The sequence below is a fragment of the Pipistrellus hanaki genome (genome assembly GCF_964339955.1).
Source record: "Pipistrellus hanaki genome assembly, chromosome: 2".
In the NCBI taxonomy this organism is placed as follows: Eukaryota; Metazoa; Chordata; class Mammalia; order Chiroptera; family Vespertilionidae; genus Pipistrellus; species Pipistrellus hanaki.
The window spans coordinates 185,238,643-185,262,735 of record NC_140504.1 but is presented as its reverse complement, the minus strand read 5'-3'; the positions used below and the strand labels follow the sequence as shown (position 1 = coordinate 185,262,735).

General features: G+C 54.6%; 2 protein-coding genes across 6 annotated transcripts in view; both read right to left on the bottom strand.

Moving 5' to 3' along the window:
* The window catches only part of CRYBG2 (crystallin beta-gamma domain containing 2), a 31,968-nt gene extending 23,073 nt beyond the window's left edge, over positions 1-8,895 (bottom strand). Inside the window, exons 1-3 of one of the 2 annotated variants that reach the window (XM_084874823.1) lie at positions 8,831-8,895; positions 6,350-6,419; positions 1,726-2,459 (exon numbers count right to left, since the gene is read on the bottom strand). In XM_084874823.1, the coding sequence (XP_084730949.1) occupies positions 1,726-2,318 (593 nt within the window). In that variant the 5' untranslated portion in view covers positions 2,319-2,459; positions 6,350-6,419; positions 8,831-8,895. Of the gene's footprint in view, positions 1-1,725; positions 2,460-6,349; positions 6,420-8,830 lie in introns of those variants that run through there. The other variant, XR_014794199.1, reaches the window with a different exon arrangement.
* A 1,551-nt stretch (positions 8,896-10,446) lies between these two features.
* ZNF683 (zinc finger protein 683) lies at positions 10,447-18,691 on the bottom strand. 4 transcript variants are annotated; one of them, XM_084873902.1, is made up of 6 exons: positions 18,603-18,691; positions 17,368-17,488; positions 16,297-16,500; positions 13,983-14,668; positions 12,409-12,537; positions 10,447-11,193 (listed from the first exon to the last, which is right to left on the bottom strand). In XM_084873902.1, the coding sequence occupies exons 3-6, from the start codon at positions 16,361-16,363 to the stop codon at positions 10,858-10,860; spliced, it is 1,218 nt and encodes a 405-aa protein (XP_084730028.1). In that variant the 5' UTR covers positions 16,364-16,500; positions 17,368-17,488; positions 18,603-18,691; the 3' UTR covers positions 10,447-10,857. The 4 variants fall into 4 exon arrangements, with proteins under 4 accessions (XP_084730028.1, XP_084730030.1, XP_084730031.1 ...); XM_084873904.1 differs by lacking the exon at positions 18,603-18,691 and adding an exon at positions 18,506-18,562; XM_084873905.1 differs by lacking the exon at positions 18,603-18,691 and adding an exon at positions 18,268-18,377 and having other exon boundaries at positions 17,368-17,491.
* Positions 18,692-24,093: the final 5,402 nt, after the last annotated feature.

Here is a 24,093-nt window from a genome sequence, read left to right as displayed (position 1 = left end):
TGTGAGTCACCCCCAAACTAGGCCAAACCAGTCTACAGGCCCACGTCCCACAAACACATGCTGCGTCACATGGGCACGCACTGACACACAGCCAGCCACCAGCACCGACCCAGGGAGCAACACAGGCACAAAAACACAGACACTTACTAGTATGTTGACTGACACAGTCAAACACACAAACACACAGAGCTACAAACACGCAAGAGACACAGCAACGCACAGTCGCAGACAGGATGGCATGAGCACACATTCACAATACACGCACACAGTCAATTCACAGCCTACAGTCAAGCACAGACACACCGCGAATGCACAGGCATTCCCACTGGCAGTCCCAACTGTGTCCTGCCTCCCACCCCCTATATTTGCCAATCCTGCCCCAGACACCCTGAGCACGTAGAAGGGCGATGTTCCTGGAAGTCTGCTCCCTCCTCTCTAAGGGAACCCTAGCCTTCCACCAGAGTCTGTCATTATCCACCTGGACCCAAACCAGCCGGGGGGTGGCAGGCACAGCCGCAGCCCCCCAGCTAAACCTATCGCTTCTGCAAGCCTTTCTCTCCCACCCCTTCCCTCACTGTGCAGCCCTCTCTCCCGGCTGGGTCACTGGGTCACCGAGCAGATCGGAGCCAGCCAGGGTCCCACATCTCCCTCTTCCTTGTCACAGGACCAGTTACCCAGCCTCCCACCCAGAGGCCTGGGCATCCCTGGCACAATGCCACCAAATCCACCTCCACGGGGTCAGAGAAAACCCTGCAGTCCGCACAGCAACCACACTCAACCCTCCTGTCTGCACAGGGCCAACAAGGCTGCTGAGAGAGGCAGGATGGAGAAATTCATTCAAATTCAGGCCCTGGCTTTCTAGTGGACTTTGAGCAAGTGTTAGAAGCTCTCTGAGCCTTAGTTCCCGACTGCAGTCAGGGATTGGGGTGTGGAGCAGGAATTCCACGGGGCTGTTGTGAGAATGAATTAGGATTATGTTTACAAAACAAACCCATAAATCACAGCCACCGCCATCATTAGGAATTTTCCAGAGCCCTCTCTGAGGCCCAGGGCCGTATTCACCCCTTCTCAGGTGAGCTTTTGGGAACCCACTCTTTCACTTCTGAGCCCACCACGCAGATTTGGGAGAATCGTTTCAAAACAAAGAAAAACCGAGGCTTGGGGATCTCAGTGCCCGTTCCTGTGGCCGCTGACACAAGCCCAGTCGGTAATTATCGCTGCGGCTGAGGTGTTATTAATAAGCATCCCTGCTATTTTGGCAGCCCGTCTCTCTGGAGTTCAAAGCACGATCCTGTAACTACCTCCTCTCCAGCTACCAAATCTGCTGGACAACCCGGGGACCAGAGAGGGTAAGCAATTTGCCCCAGGACACCCAGCACCTTGGCTAGTGCCTATTCCCAGATGGGTTCTGTGGTCGCCTGAACAGAAGCAGGGGGTGGTGGGTGCTGCTGAGGAGAAGGTGACCCCTCTCCCAGCCTCTTCATGAAGGAACTCCCCCTCCTCAGAGGGACGAAGGGAGGAGAGCAGCAGTGGGTTCATGAAGGGGTGAATGGGTGAGGGGAGGGAGAGGAAGGCAAGGTGAGTGGGGAGGGGATGGCCGAGTCCGTTCACGCTCAGGGAGCCGAATGAATGGGCCTGGAGCTGAGGAAGTCCGGAGATGAGGCAGAGACCCCAGAAAGAGCACCCAGGCTAGCTGTTCCTCCCACGGCCGCTCCGTGGACTCACCGTGTGTGCTGGGACCCCGGTGTCCAGGGGGCCTGGATCTCCTGCTGCCGGGCTGTGCTCTTCTGATGCCGTGGGGCTCTTAGCCGGGGCTCCTGGGGCGGGTCAGCTGGGCACCCCGTGATGGGGCGGGGCCCCTGGGGAGGACTCAGCCGGGCTCTGAATTCCTCAGGGCAGAAGGGGTGAAGAGCTGGTTGGGCCGGTTTGGGCTCCCCACCCGCCTCCCCAGGTGTCAGCCCACGCCCCTGCAGGATGACAGTGATGTGGTAGCGGGTCCTCCTGGCAGAGGCAGAGGGACGCTCCGGTAGGCTCTGGGCTGGCTCTGGCGGCGCTGGCCCCGGGGTGGCAGGCTTGCCTTTTGCCCCCTCTGCCTTGGGAAAGGATGCTGGGCGGGGCGGCGTGTCTTCCCCGGTGCGGGCTGGCTCGGGATCCAGAGGGGCCTCTGGGGCCACGTGTGGGGGTTTCAGGCAAGTGCAGTCTGGGGTTCCCTGTTCCGAGTGCCCAGGCATTGGCACTGGGCGTGAGGGGTGCCTGGCACCAGCAGGGTCTGCGGCCAGTGCTGGGCTCTCCGGCTCCATGGAGGTAGAAGTGGCCATGTCAGAGGCGCTGCCCACAGCTGGCCTCTGCAGGCGGCCCAGGGGCGGGGTGAGCCCTCCGGAGCTGTGTCGTCGCTTCCAAAGCCAGGGGCCTCGGCTCCGCTCCTGAAGGTCCCATTCTGAGCGGCTGTGGGCTCGGGTCTGCGGGAAAGCAGGGGCAGGGGCCTGGTGACAGCATCGCCTCTGCCCTCCAGGCACCCGACCACCCTGACTGCCCTCCTTGCACGGGAGAAGCAGAGCTGCCGTGAGAGCTGGGCAAAGGGGCAGAGCTCAGGAGGGCCCTTCCACACTCACCTCACCGCTCCCGCTCTGCAGTGAGGAAGGCGACCCAGAGGAGACACCGACATGAATAAAGTCACACACGAGGCCCCACTCTCAGGTCAACTGCCACTTCCCCAGCTGCCCTGGGTGAGGGCTGGTAGGCATGCCTGCCTCTAGCGCCCATGGCCTCTGCCTGTAGCCACCTCCCCAGGCCCTCCCACCTGAGATCCCAGGCACACGGGGGCACACAGATGTACCTGGGACATGAGGGAGTCGGGGAAGAGGGTTCCCCTGAAATGGGACAAGCCTGACCTGTGTCTGCTGTTCCCCTGGGGCCAAGTCTGGCTGTGGGGGTAAGAGGACAGGCCCAGGATCCCAGTCCCATAAGGACACTGCCCCCTTTGTCCCCTCACCCCCCAAAAGCCAGTGTTCAAGGAGGGATTTATGCTCTGGCACCAGAGAAGCCAAGTCTGGGCCAACATTCCTTCTAGCTGGGACCCTGGGTCCCAAATATCTCCATTTACTCAGCAGTGAAATAGGTGCGGCCAGTTGAAATAGGTTGCGGGCTGACCCCTCAAGAGACAGAAGAGGACAGGGATTCCTGTGGGGGCCTGGAGCGAGGCGACCCGGGCTTAAACCCCAGCTCTGCTACTTCCTAGCTGCAATGCCTCTTCCTCCTTCCTCTCAGTCTCCCCAGGTGTGAAATGGGCGTGATAATAACAGCACCTGCTTGCTGGGAGTGCTGCGATTTCATGATAATCTGTGCAGAGCACCGGCACATAACGAGTACCCAATTACGTGTCAGTAATTACGAATGGGGTTCAGGACCACAGACACCCGCTGCTTGGGCCAGCTCCAACGGGAGGACACCCGGTGCTGCCCAACCCCTGGCTCAGACGGGAAAACTGCGGCCAGAGGTTAAGTCCCTGGCCCAGCATCACCCCTGGGAGGGTCCATGCCAGGAAGTGGGTTAAAAGGACAAAAGATGCCAAAACCAGTGTGGCTCAGTGGATAGAGCGTCAGCCTGCGGACTCAAGGGTCCCGGGTTCGATTCCAGTCAAAAGCATGTACCTTGATTGCGGGCACATCCCCAGTGGGAGGTGTGAAGGAGGCAGCTGATCGATCTTTCTCTCTCATCGATGTTTCTAACTTTATATCCCTCTCCCTTCTTCTCTGTAAAAAATCAATAAAATATATATATTTTTAAAAAGGACAAAAGAGCCGAAGCCGGTTTGGCTCAGTGATAGAGCGTCGGTCTGCAGACTGAAGGGTCCCAGGTTCGATTCCAGTCAAGGGCATGTACCTTGGTTGCGGGCACATCCCCAGTAGGGGGTGTGCAGGAGGCAGCTGGTCGATGTTTCTCTCTCATCGACGTTTCTAGCTCTCTATCTCTCCCTTTCTCTCTGTTAAAAATCAATAAAATATATTTTTTAAAAAAAACCATTAAAGATTATGGGGGAGAATCCAAGATGGCTGCTCGGGTAGGCAACTAGCCGCAGCCGCACACAACAATTTTAATAAAATACAACTAAAATATAAAATGGACATTACCCAGAACTACAGGAAAGTCGACTGACTGGAAATCCTACAACAAGAAGCAAGGAGAAAACCAGAAGGAAGCACGGAGGAGCTGTAAAAGCCTAAGGTACGGAGACACGCGGCGCACGCGAAGAGGTCGGAGCCGGAGAGGAGGGAGGCCGAGTGCCTGGCGGGCGTTCCCTAGCGGAAAGGAGATAAAACTCCGACTGTGCTGGGCCCCTGACTGCTCTGAACCCCAGTTCTGGGCCAGACCCCGGGGACCCAGGCTCAGCCATAGGGAGCTGGGCTGTAAGTCGGAACCCCGGGGTAGCGGAGAAAGGAGGTCCCGGAGGCGCGGACACTGCCCCCAGAGAAGGGACGGTCGGCTGTGCCGCGGGATTGCCCTGACGGGAAGGAGACTGGGGCTCCAGACTGCTCTGAACGCCACCTACAACTCCACTTCCAACTGAACTGAACCCCAATACCGGGCTCATTGTGGGAGAGCATAGACTGTTTGGCAGCAGGCGAAAATCGAGGGCACCTTTCTCTCAGAGGCGCCGGCAGCGAGCACTGAAGGACCCGCATAGGGCGGGGCTGACGGAAGCCAAAGCTGCAGGCTCCACCCTGAAACCCCGTCCCATCTGTAACTGCGAAATGCGACAACAAAATAGATCACAAACGAAAGAAATGGAGGACAAAAAGCGTCTGGATATAGAGTTCAAATCTACGCTTATAAGGTTTTTCAAGAATTTCCTAGAAAAGATGGATAAGGCCTATGAGGATATGAAAAGAGATCAACAAGAAATGATCAGGGATCAACAAGAAATAAAGAATACATTGTCTGAAATAAAAAATATTCTACAGAGTCCTAAAAACAGAAGGGAAGATCGCAAGAATCAAGTCAAAGATTTGGAACATAAAGAGCCAGAAGACACTCCTCCACAGAAGCTAGAAGGCAAGAGAATCCAGAAAATTGAAGATAATGTAAGAAACCTCTGGGACAACTTCAAGCGAACCAACATCAGAATCATGGGGGTCCCAGAAGATGAGAGAGAGCAAGATATCGAAAACATACTGAAAGAAATAGTGACAGAAAACTTCCCCCACCTGGTGAAAGAATTTGACTTACAAGTCCAGGAAGCGCACAGAACTCCAAACAAAAGGAATCCAAAGAGGACCACACCGAGACACATCATTATTAAAATTCCAAGAGCAAAAGATAAAGAGAGAATACCAAAAGAAGCAAGAGCAAAGAAGGTAGTAACTTATAAAGGAGCACCTATACGATTGTCAGCTGACTTCTCAACAGAAACCATGCAGGCCAGAAGGGAATGGCAAGAAATATTCAAGGTGATGAATAGCAAGAACCTACAGCCAAAAATAAGCTACCCAGCAAAGCTATCACTCAGAATCGAAGGCCAGATAAAGAGCTTCACTAATAAAAAAAAGCTAAAGGAGTTCATCACCACCAAACCAGAATTATATGAATTGCTGAAGGGGGTTCTTTCAGAAGAGAAAGTAAACAAAGATAAAAATTATGAACAACAAATACGTAATTATCAACAAGTGAATCTAAAAACCAAGGAAATTAAAAAAATCTGATGAACAATATTAACTGTTGAATATAATAGAATCAGAGGTATGGAAGGGGAGTGAACTGACGATTCTTGGGGAAAAAGGGGAGAGGGGGGAGTGGGAAGAGACTGAACATAAACTGTGCACCTATGGATGAGTACAATGGGGAGAGGGGAAAGGGCAGAGGGTGGGGTGGGAACCTGGTGGAGGAGAGCAATGGTGGGGGGGGGGGAAGGAACATTTGTAATAATATGAAAAATAAAAACTTATTTAAAAAAAAAAAAAAATCATTAAAAAGCACAAAAGATGGGAAGGAGGTCTAGCTTGCAGGAAGTGTGGAAAAGGGGGTCCTGGGAACAGACGGAGACCTACATGCCTCCCAGGGGCCCGGCACTAGGAAGCTCATGTTTCCTGAGCACCCAGACCCCAGGCTGGATGTTCCACACCCATCGCCTCGTTTCTCACAGCAGCCCCGGGAGGCACTGTGGTCCCCATTTTGCAGATGGAGAAACAGGTTCAGAGGTGCGGAGTGATCTGCCCAGGTTCACCCGTGAACAAGTGACAAAGGGAGGATGAGAGAACTCCAGGTGCCTGACTTAGGAGTCAAGGTTCTCAGGCCCCGCCCCTCCCCTCCCCCCCCACCGGCTTCCCGGCCTCCCCTCTGCATTCTCTCCTACCTTGAGGCTGACATTGTTAGTGCTGCCCTGGCCTTGGGCCAGGTCAGGGCAACTCTGGCCTCCCCAGGGCCTGGAAAGGAAGCACAGGGGGAGGGAATGAGGTGGCCTTCTCCTCTCCGCTTCTCTGAGCCCTCAGCCTGGATGAGCCCTGCCATCTGGGGGAGGGGAAGCTTGTACAGCAGCCTCCTCTCTGCTCCCTCCCAAACTGTCCACTCCACCCCCAAAGACAGACAGGGATGGGCCTGGAGGAGAGTGGGGACGTGGCCTGTATCAGGGCCAGAATACAGAAAAGGGACAGCGCCCCGATAATGCAAAAGCTCGCCATTGCTGAAGCACTCCCTATGCCAGGCTTAGCACCGGGTATTGTGCCTAAGTGATCTCCTTTAAGCCTCCAAATAACCCTAAAAGGTGGGTATTAGCTGAAACCGGTTTGGCCCAGTGCATAGAGCATCGGCCTGCGGACTGAAAGGTCCCAGATTCAATTCCGGTCAAGGGCATGTACCTTGGTTGTGGGCACATTGTTGGGGGTGTGCAGGAGGCAGCTGATGGATGATTCTCTCTCATCGATGTGTCTAACTCTCTATCCCTCTCTCTTCCTCTCTGTGTAAAAATCAATAAAATATATATATTTTTTTAAAAGGTGGGTATTAGTGCCCCCCTGTTTCAGGTAAGGAAACTGAGGCCAGAGAGGCGAATCCTAGACTCACACGACTAACGAGCCTTGGAAGTAAGACACGAGGACCCTCCCACGTCAAAGGCTGGTTGGACATCCCCACACCAACGGGGGGCAAGATGAGGATGTGCCTTGGCTGCCTCCTGCATGCAGTCTGACCCCACCCCCCACCCCCACCCCGGGAAACGGGCAGGGATCAGAGGCGTGTGCTCAGTCCCCTTCTCACAGCTGGTGAGAATGAATAAGGTGCGTTCGCGGGATGTGTCATCACGCTGCTGCAGGAGTCTCCGCAGCCCCGGCCCTGCCCTCCACATCCTGAATCACCTCCACCCCAACCCCCCTCCTCCCAATGGGGAAAGGGGGAGCAGCGCCACCTGGGCCTGTGGGCAGGGTTCTGCCAGGCAGGGGAAAGGGGAGGGCGTGTCTTCCTGCGGGCTGGGGCATGGCACTCGCAGGGTGTGGGCACCCCCCCCCCCCAGGTCACCCGGGCTTCCCAGCACAGGGTGGCGAGGCCCTCCCTGCCCCTCCCCTCTCTCTTCGGGGTGACAGAGCCGCACTCTCTCGGCCTCCACCACGCCCCCATTCCTCCCGGGTGCGCTGGAAACAGTTGTGTGGTGATAAGATCAGAACAAATTGCCAGGTAACTGAACAGCACAGACACACAAACACCGCACCCTCTCCGGGGACACAGGCCCAGGCGCTCCTGGGGTCCTCGATTCCCGCTCCCAGCCAGACAGAGCCTTTCTCCCGCCATTCAAACGTCAGCGGCCAGTGAGTGGCTTGGAGAGGCGGACTCATTTGTTCCGGTCACGAGGCCAGGGGCACCGCGGCTGGGACAGAGCCGGCCCCCTGGCTTGCCGGCCTTCAGGCTCCCAAGGCCACAGCGCGGCCGGGGCTTCAGGATGTGAGTTCTGGCGTCAGACGGCCCGGGCGGGCACTCCAGCCCCACCGCTCCCCAGCCGCGCGGTGGGCAGGGCACTCTGCCTCTCTGAAACCCCACATCCAGGTCTGGATCTCACTGTCTCATGGCGCTGCCGTCGGGCTCCATGAGATCACTCAGGGAGGCGGTAAGCAGGTGCAGAGGGAGGCTGACCGCTACTGCCACCTGCGGTGACGGAAACCCTGTCCGCGGCACCAGGGCAAGTGCAGGGCAGCCTCGGGCAGCTCAGGAGCCGGTCCCGCTCCCAGCAAAGGGCCCGGAAGCCAGAGGGACTGGCCTGCCGGGTGAGAAGCAAAGTCCACACAGGCGGAAGGACTGACTGCGTTTGCCTTTCATCTCCTCCATAAAGAAACGGTCTGCAGGCGGCCGGCCTGGCTTCAGGAAGTCGCAAAAGTTGTTTTAAGGTTTCCAAAGAGCACGGGGACTTTAGAAAGACCGTCTTCGCATTTACAGATCCAAAATCGACCCATTTTTATGCTCCGGGACACCACTCACATCTCACATATGCTTACTTTAATATCTGCTACAATTGCCGAGACCGGTTTGGCTCAATGGATAGAGCGTCCGCTTGGGGACTGAAGGGTCCCGGGTTCGATTCAGGTCAAGGGCATGTACCTTGGTTGCGGGCACATCCCCAGTGGGGGGTGTGTGCAAGAGGCGGCTGATCGATGACTCTCATCGATGTTTCTAACTCTCTATCTCTCTCCTTTCCTCTCTGTAAAAAATCAATAAAATGTATTATATATATATATATATATATATATATATATATATATATATATATATATATATATATCTGCTACAATCTCAGACGCGCACACACACGCACACACGCCAGGGCACCCACGCGGCCCTCCCCAGCCCTCACCTATCCCGGGCTCCTGCCTCCTCCGGGGTCGGCTTCCCCCTGCGCACCCCCAGCGCGGCCAGGCGGCGGGCCAGGCGGGCCCCCAGGCCCTCGCGCCGCGCGGCCATGGCCAGGGCCAGGCCCGGGCTCGGGACGTCGGGGCACCTGCCGGCTCCAGGCCGCCGGGCCCACCCGGATCCGCTCCAGGGAGAACCGCCCACTCCGGCCCGGCCCCAGAGCAAACAGCGGGCCGCCCGCCCGCCCGCGGGCCGCGGGGACCCACCCAGGTGCCCGCGCCCGGGGACAGTAGGGGCCGCCCGGACCCCGGCGACGGACCCCCTCTCCCCCAGGCCCTGCCCGCGCCCTGGGGTCCCCTGGAGGCGCCGGGGCCACAAAGACAGCCATTCCCCACGCGGGGTCTGCACGGGGTGGGCGGGGACGGGGATGGGGTGAGCGGGGCCTGGAGGCGGGGCTGGGAGAAGGGTCTGTCCCGCCCCCACGAAGGAGGAGCTAGAACGCGGGGGCGGGGCCTGTGCTGGAGGGGGCGGGTCTCGTCGGCTGGGCGGGGCCTTACCCAGTGGCTGTCACCTGGGGGTGGGGGTGGGGAGGCAGAGCGGTGACTGGGTGGCAAAGCCGACCCTGCCCTTGTCTGCCGTGGTGGCTCCCTGTGGGAGGTCTCTGTCCTGGGACAGACACAGCCATCATCTCCACCAGCCCCGCGGGGAAGCCGCCCTCCTGGAGGATGTCCAGCTATTGTTGTTTAATAGCAGCTCCTGTTCACTGTGACATGGCCTGGACCTTCTGCCGCCCAGCTGCTGCCTCGCCATCTGCTGCTGCCTCTGTACCTCTCGAGTGCGGGTAGGGGACACCTGGCACCTTTGAGGGGATCCTCTAGGACCTAAGAAAGGCCACCAAGAGAGTCCCAGGTCCCCAGCCTCTCTCTGCAGTTCTTCTCTGCCTGTAGTCCTTGCAGGGCCTCTACCACTTCCCTGAGCACAGCACCTCCTCAGCCCTCTGCCCTCTGTGGTGACCCGGGGCATCGTGCTTCTGGGATAGGGTTTGGGTTCTGCTCCCTCTTGGGACACTGACATCCTGTGTTCCTGCCCATCCACCTACCCAGGGGGCTCAATCCTGGCATGCACAGGCCATGCATGGCAGGGAGCAGCCAGCTGAGGGGCACCATGGCCTCCTAAAACTAAGACAAGAGGTGGTGGGAACACCAACCAGATCTGAAATAGCATGGCTGGCATGTACACATAAGGAACTGTTTGACATTGAAATTGGGACTCAAAAGAACTGTTGGCCCAGAAGGGAACTCACTACAGACTGATTCATTTGCCTCTCAGCATAACCATTATGGTTTGTCTCAGTTTAGGTTCTTACAAGGGTATTTCTTAGATCACATGATCTCACACATCTAGAGGAAATAATGAACAACATAAACTGATGAACAAAAACAGACCCAGAGAAAGAGAAGCAGCGATCAGACTCTCAAACCTCAGAGGGAAAGTAGGGGAGGGTGGGGGTAAAGGGGAAGAGATCAACCAAAGGACTTGTGTGCCTGGCCAGTGGCCATGGACAACGGGGGTGAGGGGACATATGTAGGGAGGGGTTTGGGATGGGAATGGGGGGATGAGGACAATTATGTGATACCATAATCAATAAAATAAAATATTTTTTTTTAAAAAAAGAGGTGGTTGGAAGCCACAGACAGACATCTGGACAGAGGAGAGAGCAACGTGTCCCTTCTTGGCAGCACAGCCTGCACCTGGCAGAGGCCTGGGAGGCTGAACTGTCCATCGGTGAGCTGAGATGAAGGGCCTGGTCCCAAGAGGGAGCAGAACCCAAACCCAAGCCCGAGGCAGTGACTGCAGGCACCCACTCTAGGGTGCCTGCCCCGCCCCGCCCCAGGGGGAGTTGTGGAGTCTGGCAACTACACGGTGGCTTCTCCCTCCGCTGGTGAAGCTCAGGAGGCCTCACCTGGTTATAGACAAAATCCTTTAATCATCTGCCCCCGCCCCTCCCCAGAGCAGTCCTGACGCCACTCCTCAGGCCGGCTGCCCCTGCTTTCCCTGAGATGCTGAGCACACCTTCATCTCGTCTGCTTCCTGGCTCTCTGATGGCACCACCTGCCTCTCCGATGGCACCATCACGAGATCTAGCGCCCCTGGGTGCCACCCGGCCAGGCAGGTGAGAGATGCCAGCGGTCGGCGGGCATGAGCCAGGCTGCAGGGCAGTGGAGCGTGCAGCCGGTGGTGCAGCTGCAGGTGCATGCTCTGGGTGAAGCGACTTGGGCAGACGCTGCACGGGGAGGGCCGGGCCCCTGGGTGCAGGCACAGGTGGGTCTTGAGGTTGCTGGAGCTGCTGAAGCGCTTGTGGCACATCTGAGGGGAACGAGCAACGGCATCAGTCCTGCCTACCCCGCTGGCTCAGGCTCTCTGCTTCCCTTCCCTACTCCCTCCCCGCTTCCCTGTAAAAAGGTGACCAGACGTCCCGCTTGGGGCGGGACAGTCCCGATTTTTGGAAGATTTTTTTAACAAATTGTCCCGCGTCCCTCGGCATTTTAAAAAAAAGTCCCGATTTTTTTCCCAAAAAAATCGGGACTTTTTTTTTAAAATGCCGAGGGACGCGGGACAATTTGTTAGAAATCGGGACTGTCCCTCCAAAAGCGGGACGTCTGGTCACCTTACTGGAATACAGACCCTGAAACTCTCCCCCCACACACACACACCGCCCCAGGATTCCACCCTGGGACCCCCAGTGTCTGGCACATTTTTATTGTTCTTTTCTGGTTCCTTCATTCCCTGCATGAGCTTGTCGAGGCGATGTCCCCTCTCTGAGCCTCGCTCGCCTTGTTGGTAACATGTGACTATGAACACTTAACCTCCTCGGTAGGATGGACTGAACGCGATAATCACATGCACCCTTTGTGAGCGGCTGCCGCTTCCGTGGGTGTAATTAACGTTTACTGGGAGCGGCCACGGGCTAGGAATCGGCCTCGGTCGCCTCGGTCGTCTTCCCCGGGACCCTGAGGAAGCGTGACTAAGTCCCAGGGCATCTCCTAGAAGACAGCGAGAAAGCAGAGGCTCCGCGGAGGGAAGCCACCGGCCAGAGGCCACACGGCAAGCTGGAGGCAGAGCGAGGATTTGAACCCACGCAGCTCAGACTCAGAGCCACTGTGCTGCTTTCATTTCTGTGTGTGTCAAACAGGGGAGGAGTCCCCGCCCTTCTGACCACCCAAGGGCAGTGAGGACATGATGCCATGATGCTGGAGAACAGCAACGCTGGAAAGAAGGTAACAGGTATCCACCCCCAACTGTATCGTTCTCCCGCACAGACTTGCACCTCTATTCCCGGCTCCAGACCCCCGGAGTGACCTCCAGTGGCACTTTCTGGCCCTTCCAGGCGAAGAGGGGTCATTTTCATCCTCCTCCACCTCCTTCCCTGCTCCCACCCTGACTTCCTGTGCAGTCTCTGCTTGCTCAGGAGGATTGGAAATTGAGGCCGCAGGGCCCTCCCCCCAGGGGGCTGGAACTCCTCCCTCAGTGGCCTGCAGGAGGGCAGGAGGGCAGGAGGGCAGGAGGCGGGAAGGGGCTCACCAGGCACTTGTGGGGCCGCTCCCCCGTGTGCACCAGGCGGTGCTTCTGCAGGTGGGCGAGCTGGGTGAAGCTTCTCCGGCACAGGGCACACTGGAACGGGCGCTCCCCGCTGTGCACACGCAGATGGACCTGAGCCAGGCGGGGAGAGATGCTGCCAGCAGCCCGGGGCCCCGCTGGGCCTGGGGGCCTCTCTGAACCTCCACCCGCATCTCCACAGGAGCTCATCCTGGCATCGAGGCCTCTCAGTCCCCGCTCCTCTCTGTCACCCCCCCTTGGGGCCTCTCTTCCATCCCTCAGACACCCCCTCTTCCTGTCGCCCTGAGGCAGTGGTCAGAAGGCCAGGTAAAGGTAGTGCTTCCCAAAGTGTGGTCCTCAGACCAGTAGCAGCAGCATCACCCAGAAGAACATTAAAAATGTAGATTCTCGCCGAAACTGGTGTCGGCCTATGGACTGAAAGGTCCCAGGTTCGATCCCGGTAAGGGCATGTACCTTGGCTGCAGGCACATGTCCAGTGGGGGGTGTGCAGGAGGCAGCTGATCAATGCTTCTCTCTCATCAATGTTTCTAACTTTCTATCATCTCCTTTCCTCTCTGTAAAATAGGGGTGTCGAACTCAATCAGAGAAGGGGCCAAAATCTAAAATCCAGCCTAAATCGCGGGCCGAATGGTTTACTGAACAGTCATAAACTGACAATGTCATAAACTGACAGCGGAGTGCAGTGATGACAGCGCGGTGTGGGCCACATTGCAAGGCCTGGCGGGCTGGATTTGGCCCGCGGGCCTTGTGTTTGACATATGTGCTGTAAAAGATCAATAAAATATATATTTTTTTAAATGTAGCTTCTCAGGCCCCACGCTGACCACCTGAATTAGAATCCCTGGGCCGGGGCCTAGGAATCTGCATGTTCACGAGCTCTTGTGGTAGTTTGTGGCTCATTAACATTTAGGAACTCCTTCCCTGGAGCAGTGGCCGGCAAACTCGTTAGTCCGCGGAGCCAAATACCAACAGGACAACGATTGAAATTTCTTTGGAGAGCCACATTTTTTAAACTTAAACTTCTTCTAACGCCACTTCTTCAAAATAGACTCACCCAGGCGGTGGTATTTTGTGGAAGAGCCACATTCAAGGGGCCAAAGAGCCGCATGTGGCTCGCGAGCCGCAGTTTGCCGACCATGGGGCTAGAGGATCGAGAAGACATCTCCCCCCAATGATCATAACCTTTCCTCAGCCTCAGCAGCGCCAGCTTATGCACAGCTGCCCGTCTTCGCTGACATGGAGGGGTGCCCATGGTCGCCCTCTGGTGGACGCCAACGGCACTGGCGCTGGTTTGTGGGATCCCACTTGAAAAAGGCTGGTCCTCAGTTCTGTGGGACTCACTGAGATCTACTCCTTTGCCCACTGAACTTCAAACAAACAAACACGAGGAGGCTTCGCTGGGAATCTAGAAGGCACGGTTGTTCAGGAAAGGGCTTTGCACTAGATGCTGAGAGACGGAGATCAAGGCCTAAATCCACCATTAAATTAAAAGATGCTGGGGGTTGGGGGGCGGGCAGCGGAGCCCAGGAGGCCGGTACCTTGAGGTTGGAGAGCTGCCCGAAGCTCTTGCTGCACACGTTGCATTCGTACAGGATTTTGCCGTTCTCTTTCCTCAGCGGGTAAGGCAGGGCTGCTGGGGAGCCCAGGGGGGCCCGCTTTGCTGGCGCCGCCCTGCCAGCGTGCTCCCGCCCTGGGAAGTAGGTCCTGGCAGCTCCAGGGCCTGGAATCCGGGCCTGGGACAGTGCGGTTTGACCAGCGTCCCGAGAGGCCCCTGGGTAGGGGCACAGGGTCTCCCCCCAGGGGCTGTGGTGCCCAGGCTCACGGACACTCATCAGCACACTGGGCACAGCCCTGGTGGGGTAGGAGGTATCTTGGGGCAACATGAAGACAGGGTGGCATTGGACAGAAGGTGGGGCCCCATAGGCGAGCAGATACGGTGGGGGCAGGAGAAAGGGGTATGCAGGCCAGAGGGGGTGGAGGCAGAACGGGAGTTGGTGGGAGATGGGGAGGGGTGGGGGGCGGGAGCAGAAGGCCAGGGAGCCGGAGCACTTTCCGCTCTGCCAGGGGGGCGGGGGAGAGCTGCTGTGAGGGGAGAAGGGTGGGCAGGGGGCCTCCTCATCCGGGCTTCCCTGCTGGCTCCCCATCTCATCCCTGCTCCGGGGGGATGTGGGTGTGAGTTTGTCGTCATCGGTGGAGCCGGCCGGTGGCCCTGGTGGCTGGCGCTCTGAGAAGAGGAGGGAAGCCAGTCAGGGCCTCAGATGCCCGGCCGAAGCCCTGCTCCCGCCGAGCCTGCCCCCTGGGCTGGTGACCGGGCAGGACCTTCCCGTCGCTGCACTGTCCGGTCTGCAGTCCCCTGGCCAGGAAAAGCGGCTAGTGTTGGTGCAGCGCGGGACCATGTTAGGGAGAGGAAACATGGGAGACGCCTGGGAGACAGCCAGGGGAGCAGCCCAGTGGGCCGCTGGAGTTTCAAGGCGAGGCCGGAGCGGGAGACATACATTTGGGTGCCGGGGCCCAGAGGATATCACCTGAGGATGACACTAGGGCCGCTGTGTCCAAAATGGACCCCTGAGACGTGTCCACACCGAAATTAATTACAATAAAGGCAATACAAATTCAGCTCCTCGGTGGCACTAGCCACATTAGAAAAGCTCAATAGGGCTGGAACCAGTTTGGCTCAGTGGATAGAGCGTCGGCCTGCGGACTGAAAGGTCCCGGGTTCGATTCCGGTCAAGGGCATGTACCTTGGTTGCAGGCACATCCCCAGTAGGGGGTGTGCAAGAGGCAGCTGATCGATGTTTCTCTCTCATCGATGTTTCTAACTCTCTATCTCTCATTCTTCCTCTCCTTGAAAAATCAATAAAATATATTTAAAAATAAAAAATAAAATAAAAAATAAAGAGAACAGGAGAGCAGAGGGAAAGAGGAGGAGAGATGAGAAGAGGGGAAGAGGAGGGGAGTGGGGGTGGTGGAGAGGAGGGGAAGGGAGAGAAGGGAAGGGAAGAGGGCTCTGAACTGAGTTCTGGAACAGGTGAATATTTAGGAGGAAGGTAGAGAAGAGCTTTGCAAGGGGACTGAGATGCCACAGACAGTGAGGTAGGAGTGATGTGAAGTCAAAACAATATATATCTCTTGTCTGCTTGAATTCTCATTCATTCACTCCACCGTTATCCTGAGCTGTTTCCCTCTGTGCTCTGGCAGGGGGTGGGGTAGGTGACAAAGGATTCAGCCATGCAGTCCCTCCAGGAGGTCACAGTGGCCTAAGGGGATGGTGTATTAAAATGCAACAAGCCGCCCTGGCTGGTTTGGCTCAGTGGATAGAGCGTCGGCCTGCGAACTGAAGGGTCCCGGTTCGATTCCAGTCAAGGGTGTGCATGCCCAGGTTGCGGGCTCAATTCCCGGTGGGGGTTGTGCAGTAGGCAGCCAATCAATGATTCTCTCTCATCATTGATGAATCTGTCTCCCTCTCCCTTCTCTCTGAAATCAATAAAAATATATATTTAAAAAAAAAATAAAATGCAACAAGCCTAGGACATAGGGACAGTGAGAGCTGACTTTTGTAGAAGAAACTGGCCTCAGGGATGGTCCCAGGTCTTTGAGCTAAAAGAGCAGCACCGGGACTCCACCCCACAGCCTACACCTGACCCCACTGCCCACCTCCTCTGGCTCAGGTGTCACCGCCTTGAGAGCCCCCTGCACCCCTAGGTCAGAACTCCAGGCCAAAGTGTGCTAGTCAAGTGTGCCTGAGGCTCTGTCCTTCCCAGTGACACCGGGTCCCCTGCCCCTCCCACCCTGAAGCCTAACCGTGCCCCCACCTCAGCCTCCACCAAGTGCAGCCCTGGGGCCTGGACTTACTGGTGTTCAGGGTGTCCTCCCCGAGGCCCTGTGGGGCTGGGCCCGGGGGTGCCGGCTGCAGGGACATCGGTAGAGATCCAGGCTCTGGGGGCAGGCCAGCAGGGCAGACCTGGCTGGTGACAGTGGCAGGGGGCACAGCCAGCTGGCACAGGATGGGCTGTGGGTGTCCACTGTGTCTGGAAGCGGCCTGCAGGCTGGGAAGACCTGGAAGGCAGGGGACAAGGGGTTCGGGGCCGTGACTCCTGGGTTCCTTGGATGATCCCACCCCTCGTTTGGCTTCCAGAGCAGGAGGAGAAGCTAAGAACCACTCACCCTCACCACATCTGTCACTCAAATGGCTGCCCTTTCCCTCACTCAGAGATTCCTTTCCCCGGGGACTTCCATGCCTACCCAGAAAGGCCTTCCCTCTGCCCCTAGAGCCCTTACCAACCTCTCTTCCTAACCTCCCTGGTCCCACCAAGTCTCAGACCATCTACTCTGTTGGGAACGGAGCCAAGGACAACTTGAAGAAAATCCTCATCAAGACTGTAACCCACCCCGCCCCGGCCAGTTTGGCTCAGAGGTTAGAGCCTCTGCCCGCAGACTGAAGGGTCTCGGATTCTATTCCAGTTAAGGGCATGTACGTAGGTTGCAGGCTCAGTCCCAGGCCCCAGTTGGGATGAGTGTGGGAAGCAACCAATCAATGTGTCTCTCTCACATCAATGTTTCTCTCTCTCTCTGTCTCTCCCCCTCCCTGCCACTCTCTCTAACAACCAATGGAAAATTATCCTCAGTGAGTATTAACAACAACAACAAAGAAGATTGCAAACCCCCCAAGATGGGCCCTAAGGCCAAGGCCACAATCATACAGCCCAGCCTCCGAGTGGCCCTGCCTCCTTCTCATGGCCCACAGGAGAGCCTGGCCCCCGGGGCACGGGAGAGGGTGTCTGGCACCTCAAGGGTCCGTCCCCATGATGTGCTGGGGTAGGGGTGCTCAGGACCAGGGGACCATGGGAACCCAGGTCCCTTCAAATTTCCCCACTTCCTCCCGACATCCCTCCCTCCGTAAGCAGGGCTGCGACTCCACCTTACCTGGTCGTCTTGGCGGGACTGGAAGGCCAGGCTGGGGGACAGGGAGCTCCCCGGGCTCCTCAGGGACTCGGTCTTGTAACAACCAATTCTGGAGCAGGTCCCCCCTTCATCCGGCCACCACCTGCTGGGAAGACAAGTCCATCACAGAAGAGCAGCAAAGGTCCTCCAGATGGCATGGCTTCAAGGGCTGGCTTTCCCATGAAACCATCGAGTGGCCTTGAGCCAGTCACTGCCCTCCTGGCCTGTTTCCCTATCTGCACAATGGGCGGGTTGGACTATTTGATGTGTAAGGACTCTCTAGTGCTGACATTTAGAAGCCAATGATGGCCGAAACCGGTTTGGCTCAGTGGCCTGCGGACTGAAAGGTCCCAGGTTCGATTCCAGTCAAGGGCATGTACCTTGGTTGTGGGTACATCCCCAGTAGGGGGTGTGCAAGAGGCAGCTGATTGATGATTCTCTCTCATCTATGTTTCTAACTCTCTATCCCTCTCTCTTCCTCTCTGTGAAAAAAAATCAATAAAATATATATATTTAAAAAAAGAAAAGAAATGGAAGCCAATGATGTGCTCCTGGCTCCTATAGCCAATCAGAGGCGAGGAGCAGAGCCGGACTGATTCCCATTCCTGGGGAACAGAGGAGAGAGGAAGGTCTTTATGAAGTTTGTTCCCAAGTGAGCTCAGAGATCTGAGGGAACATTCCAGACTGCTTGGGGCCACAGGGAACTGGGAAGCCCTCTCCTCCATGCTGGGAGGGAATCGGGATTGCAGACTCCCCACCACAGGCTCCCGCCAAGGGAAACTGTCCACCAAGCAGAGCCCTGCACCACTCACCCACACAGCTTTTCTGGGCAGCTGAGGCGTCCCAGATCCTGCCCCCCAGCCTGCCGCCCAGCTCTCTCACCAGGGTCTGTCTCAGAGAGTGGCCAAGAGCGGCTCTGGCCCCTGACTGGCCTGCCAGCAACGTGCCCTGAGCTCAGCTCTCTGCTCAGCGGTCTACTTGCTTCTCTGCCATCTCTCACTGATGGTCACGAAGCAAGGGACCACCTCAGCTCAACACATGTCCCTCGGCCCTTCCCCTCCCCCTCAGTAACCACCCTTCCCTCCTTACCCCACGGGCTCCTGAGCACCCCAGCACCCACCAAAACTCAGACTCCTTCCCTTTCCCCGACTCCTTCCAACCCCGCCCAGGCCTCAGAGAAGCCCCCAGAGGAGGGGCCATCTGCGTGAGCTCTTCACCTGGCTCTGCATCCCCTGTGGCTGGGGAGGGGAGGAGGTGGGCTGGCGGCTGGGGCAGCCGCTGCCTGTGGCTGAAGCCCCAATGGCTGCAAGAGATGCTGGGAAGGTGCTACCTTTGACTTCCTATTTATATGCCGCAAATAGGAAGAAGGGGGGCAGGCTGGCAGGCTGGGGCCCTGGGCCGCCCACCAGCCTTTATCTACACATAGCAACTCTAGAGGGCACCCTGATGGCGTTTCGTTTGTTTTGGTTTTGGTTTTGGAAACACGTTAGGCAGGTATTGAGCATCCCTTCCTGTTTCCACATCACATTTCAGTTCTCAGTCAGTGGTTCTCAGTATGTGGCTAAGTACCCTCTCAGGGACACCAAGTTATGACCAGGGGTCAGAGGTACTTTATGTGTAGACTGAGTAATAAAACGACCAGCATAGAGATCTACTCCATCCGAATGGATGTGTCTGGTTTTTGGGCCACTGTGAACTGGGCCGCTGAAATTTCAGCATGTGAGGGAGAGGAGGAGTAGGGGACCCTTCAGTTCACAGGCTGACCTCTATCCACTGAGCCAATCGGGCTGGGGCTATATTGTTAATATTAGACATCAATCTCTGCCTAGGCAGGCAAGTATCTGCAAGTCAACTTTGTAAAAGTGTTTACATTGTGATGGATTTTTCTGGCTCACTTTGGAAGACCAGAATCTAGGCAGCATACTCTTTTAGAGATGAACTACATTTCATTTTATTGCTTTGTTCAATAACGCCTGGTTGGAGACCATTGGTCTCACCCAATGCAGTCTTCCCCAGTCTACACACTGCTATCATAATTGCTCTAAGCATTCCACCCTCACCATGTGCCAGGAGCCCTGCAAAGCACTGCGACATGCTTTGCTGAACTCACTCAGCACAAGGACCCTGCAAAACGGATGCAGTGATCCCTGCTTTGCAGGCAAGAAAACTGACACTCTGAGAAGGAAAGTGATTGACTCACATAACCTCAGTTGGGGCTATGCCATCCCCAGAGGGGAAGGGGAGCTCGGGGAAGAGTTGCTGGAGGGGTGCCGATGAAGAAGTAAAAGGGCCATTGTGGTAGAGGAGGGTCTGGATTCCCTTCAGGAGCCAAAGGACCCCCGGGAAAGTCAAGAGAGACAGAGACCCCTGGTAAGGACTGAGGAAGCAAACAAGTGGAATGAGCATCGGGCACCCCTGCAAGCACTTCAAGAGCCTGTCATTCACTCATTGGCTTGTTCACATTTTTCTTTCTTTTATTTATTTATATATATATTTGGTAATCCTCACCCGAGGATATTCTTTCCCATTGATTTTTTAGAGTGGGGGGGGGAGAGAGAGAGAGAGAGAGAGAGAGAGAGAGAGAGAGAGAGAGAGAGAGAGAGATTGAGAGAGAGAGTGAGAGAGAGAGAGGAAGGGAGAGAGAGAGAGAGAGAGAAACATCGATATGAGAGGGACACATCAATTGGTTGCCTCCCACAAGCCCTAAACAGGGCCAGGGATCTAGCCTGCAACTGAGGTACGTGCCCTTGACCAGAATTGAACCCGGAATCCTTCAATCTAGGGGCTGATGCTCTAATTACTGAGCCAAACTAGATGGGGCCATTCACACATTTTTTTTATTTTTTATTTTATTTAGTATTTATTCATGATAAGCATTCTTTTTTTTAATATATATTTTATTGAGTTTTTACAGAGAGGAAGAGAGAGGGATAGAGAGTTAGAAACATCGATGAGAGAAACATCTATCAGCTGCCTCTTGCACACCCCCTACTGGGGATGTGCCCGCAACCAAGGTACATGCCCTTGACGGGAATCGAACCTGGGACCTTTCAGTCCGCAAGCCAAAGCTCTATCCACTGAGCCAAACCGGTTTCGGCCTTTCCCACATTTCTCGATTGCCATCTACGTATCTGGCATTGGACTGGTTGTTGGGAACATAGCCCATAGCAGGGGTCCTCAAACTTTTTAAAGTGGGGGCCAGATCACGGTCCCTCAGAGAGCTGGAGGGCCGGACTATATGAACTACTAATTCCTACTGTAACACCTCGGCTGCGCTCACTGCCCAAAAAACCTGGCGGGCAGGATCAGACTCCTCTGCGGGCCGCATGTGGCCCGCGGGCCGTAGTTTGAAGACCCCTGGCCCATAGGAACGTGACCCAGACCTTGGAGCTTGCAATCCTTACAGTTATCAGACGGCTTGCTGGAAGTCGCTGAAATAGAAAGTGTGCACAAGCATCAGGGCGTGTTATTTTTGGGTGCGGATTCAGGAAGCAAAGTAGAGCCAGGGTGTCAGGCTGGCTTGGTCAGTAATCAAGAGAGGGAATAAGACTACGGGCAGAAGCCCTACTTCCTTTTTGAAAACCTCAAAAACTCTCCAACCTATAGCCACTGTCACACCAGTCTTTTTTGTCTTTTTTTTTTTTTTTTTTAATTGATTTCAGAGAGAGAGGGAAGGAGATGGAGAGAGAGAAACATCAAGGAGAACCATGGATCAGCTGCCTGCTGCACACCCCTACTGGTGATGGAGCCCACAGCCCGAGCATGTGTCCTTGACGGAATCCACCCGGGGACACTTCAGTCCGCAGGCTGATGTTCTTTCCACTGAGCCAAACCGGCTATGGCTGCCAGGCCAGTCTTGAGGCCAGCCAGCTGCACTACCAGCCAGCCAGCTTTGTGTGTAGGTCATGGGGCTTTCTCTGTTGCACGGATATTTCTGAAGGGCACCAGAGAAGGAGTCCAGGAGGGGGTCCAGGGTTGAGGGGCTGTGTGTGCACTCTAAGGGCAGGACTGAGGGTGGGGAGCTCAGCTCAGTCCACAGCGCTTTCACCTCACTTTGCTCTGTGGTTGACGCCTCCCTCCCTCTGCCTGACACCCACTTATCTCTTCTCTCCATCTGTCAGTCTGTCAGATGCAATGAGTTGGCCTTTGGCTTCACACCCTAGGGTGGAGAGATCCTGAGATAGGGTGCGCCTGCTCGCCTGGTCACACATTTGCAGAAGTGGCCTCAAGACTCTTGCATCTTCCGCAGGAAACCGGTTTGGCTCAGTGGTAGAGCGTCCGCCTGCGGACTGAAGGGTCCCGAGTTCGATTCCGGTCAAGGGCATGTGCCTTGGTTGCGGGCACATCCCCGATGGGGGATGTGCAAGAGGCAGCTGACAGATGTTTCTAACTCTCTATCCCTCTTTGTTCCTCTCTGTAAAAAATCAATAAAATATTTTTTTTTTAAAAAAAGACTCTTGCATCTTCCCCTGCAAGCCCACCTTGACTTTCCAGTCCTGTGGGAAATTTTGCAGATATGTCCTCAAAGGAGTTCTGAGGTCATCCCATCCATCCTCTCATCTCTACCATTCTAAGAAGATAGGAGGTAAAAAGAGGTCACAATAGCTGGGATTCAAACCCACTGGAGCTAATATACTCCTAACTACCATGCAACATGGCATACCATGCACATGGATGCTCTTTCCAGCTTTGTGTGAAAGAGGAAACATTTGAAGTCCACATATACGTCCACCATTAGAGGAATGATACACATTATGTATAGCCATGTGATAGAATACTATACAGCCAGCAAAACAAGCAAAGGGTAGGTTTCTTAAGTGCCTCCTGCATGCCAAATGTCTTTATAATTATCTAATCTTTCTCAAAATCTTCCATGGTCAAAATTATTAATGTCCTCGTATTTGTTGTTGTTTTGTGTGTGTTTTTGTTGTTGTTTTTTAAATATATATTTTTATTTATTTCAGAGAAAAGGGGAGAGGGAGAGAGATATATAAACATCAATGATGACCTCAGAGGGAGGGGAGGGGAGGGAAGTATAAAGGGGAGAGATCAACCAAAGGACTTGTGTGCGTACATATGAGCCTCACCAGTGGTCGGGAACAAGAGGGGGTGGGGGCATGTGTGGGGAGGGGTGTGGGATGGGAATGGGGGGATGAGGACAAATATGTGATACCTTAATCAATAAAGAAATTTAAACAAACAAACAAACAAAAAAAGAAACATCAATGATGAGAGAGAATCATTGATTGGTTGCCTCCTGCCTACTAAGGGATGGAGCCTACAACCCAGGCAAGTGCCTCTGATGGGAATCAAACCCAGGACCCTCTATCCAATGCTCTATCCATGGAGCCAAACCCGGTTTAACAGATGAGCAAACAAATACTCGGTAAAGGTAACCAGGTAGCATCAACTCAAACACTTACAGCATCAGTGCAGTTAACAACATCAGCTGGTCCAGGAATAAATTTGGTGCAGAGGGTACAGAACACTCAGCCTTGGTGTCAGCATTCACATGGAAGGATGGGGACTGAGGCAAACGAAGGACCTGGGCCATTCGCCATGACTCAGCATAGTTAGGAGCCAGTGTTGCCAGGTTCTGACTTTTCTAGAGAATTTTAAAATCAGGATTTTTATGTGAAATTTCCTTATATTTTTCAAAGTTGGTTCAAATGTTTTAAAATAATGTGCCCACCCATCAGGACAGATCTGTGTGCCAGATTCCACTGCCTCTGCCTCAGGTCCCAGAGGCCCAGGACTTTCCATGTTTTTGGCCGTCTCCAAAGGTATGACTTAAATGGAGTCTACCTAACATTCAAAGAATTAATCATCATTCTTTACAAATTCTTCCAAAAATCGGAAGAGAAGGGAACACATCCCAACTCATTCTATGAGGCCAGGATTGCCTTGATATCAAAACCAAAAACATCACAAGAAAACAAGACTAAGTAAGACCCCTTAGGAATATGGATGGAAAAGTCCACAACAAAAGAAGGATTCTATACCATGACTAAATGGGATTTATACCAGAAGTGGTTTAACATTCCAGAAATCAATTAATATAATACACTATGTGAATAGGATAAAGGACCAAAACCACCTGATCATCTCAATAGATGGAGAAGTGCACTTGACACCCTTTCTTTATATATATATATATATATATATATATATATATATATATATATATATACAATATATATAAATAGATAGATAGATAGATACAGATATAGATATAGATACAGATACAGATACAGATACAGATACAGATATAGATATAGATATAGATATAGATATAGATATAGATATAGATTTTTTTAAATATATTTTATTGATTTTTCACAGAGAGGAAGAGAGAGGGATAGAGAGCTAGAAACATCGATGAGAGAATCATCAATCAGCTGCCTCTTGCACACCCCCTACTGGGGATGTGCCTGCAACCAAGGCGCATGCCCTTGCCCAGAATCAAACCCGGGACCTTACAGTCCACAGGCTGATGCTCTACCCACTGAGCCAAACTGGTATCGGCTCACTTGACACCCTTTCATAATAAAAACACTAACCCAACCAGGAACAAGAAGTTTCCTCATCCTGGTGAGAGGTCACATAGCAGGGATTCAAATCCGCTGGAACTAGAATACTCTTAAACTACAAAAAACACACCACCACCACCACCACCAACGTTGCGCTTAATGGAACAAGACTAGGATA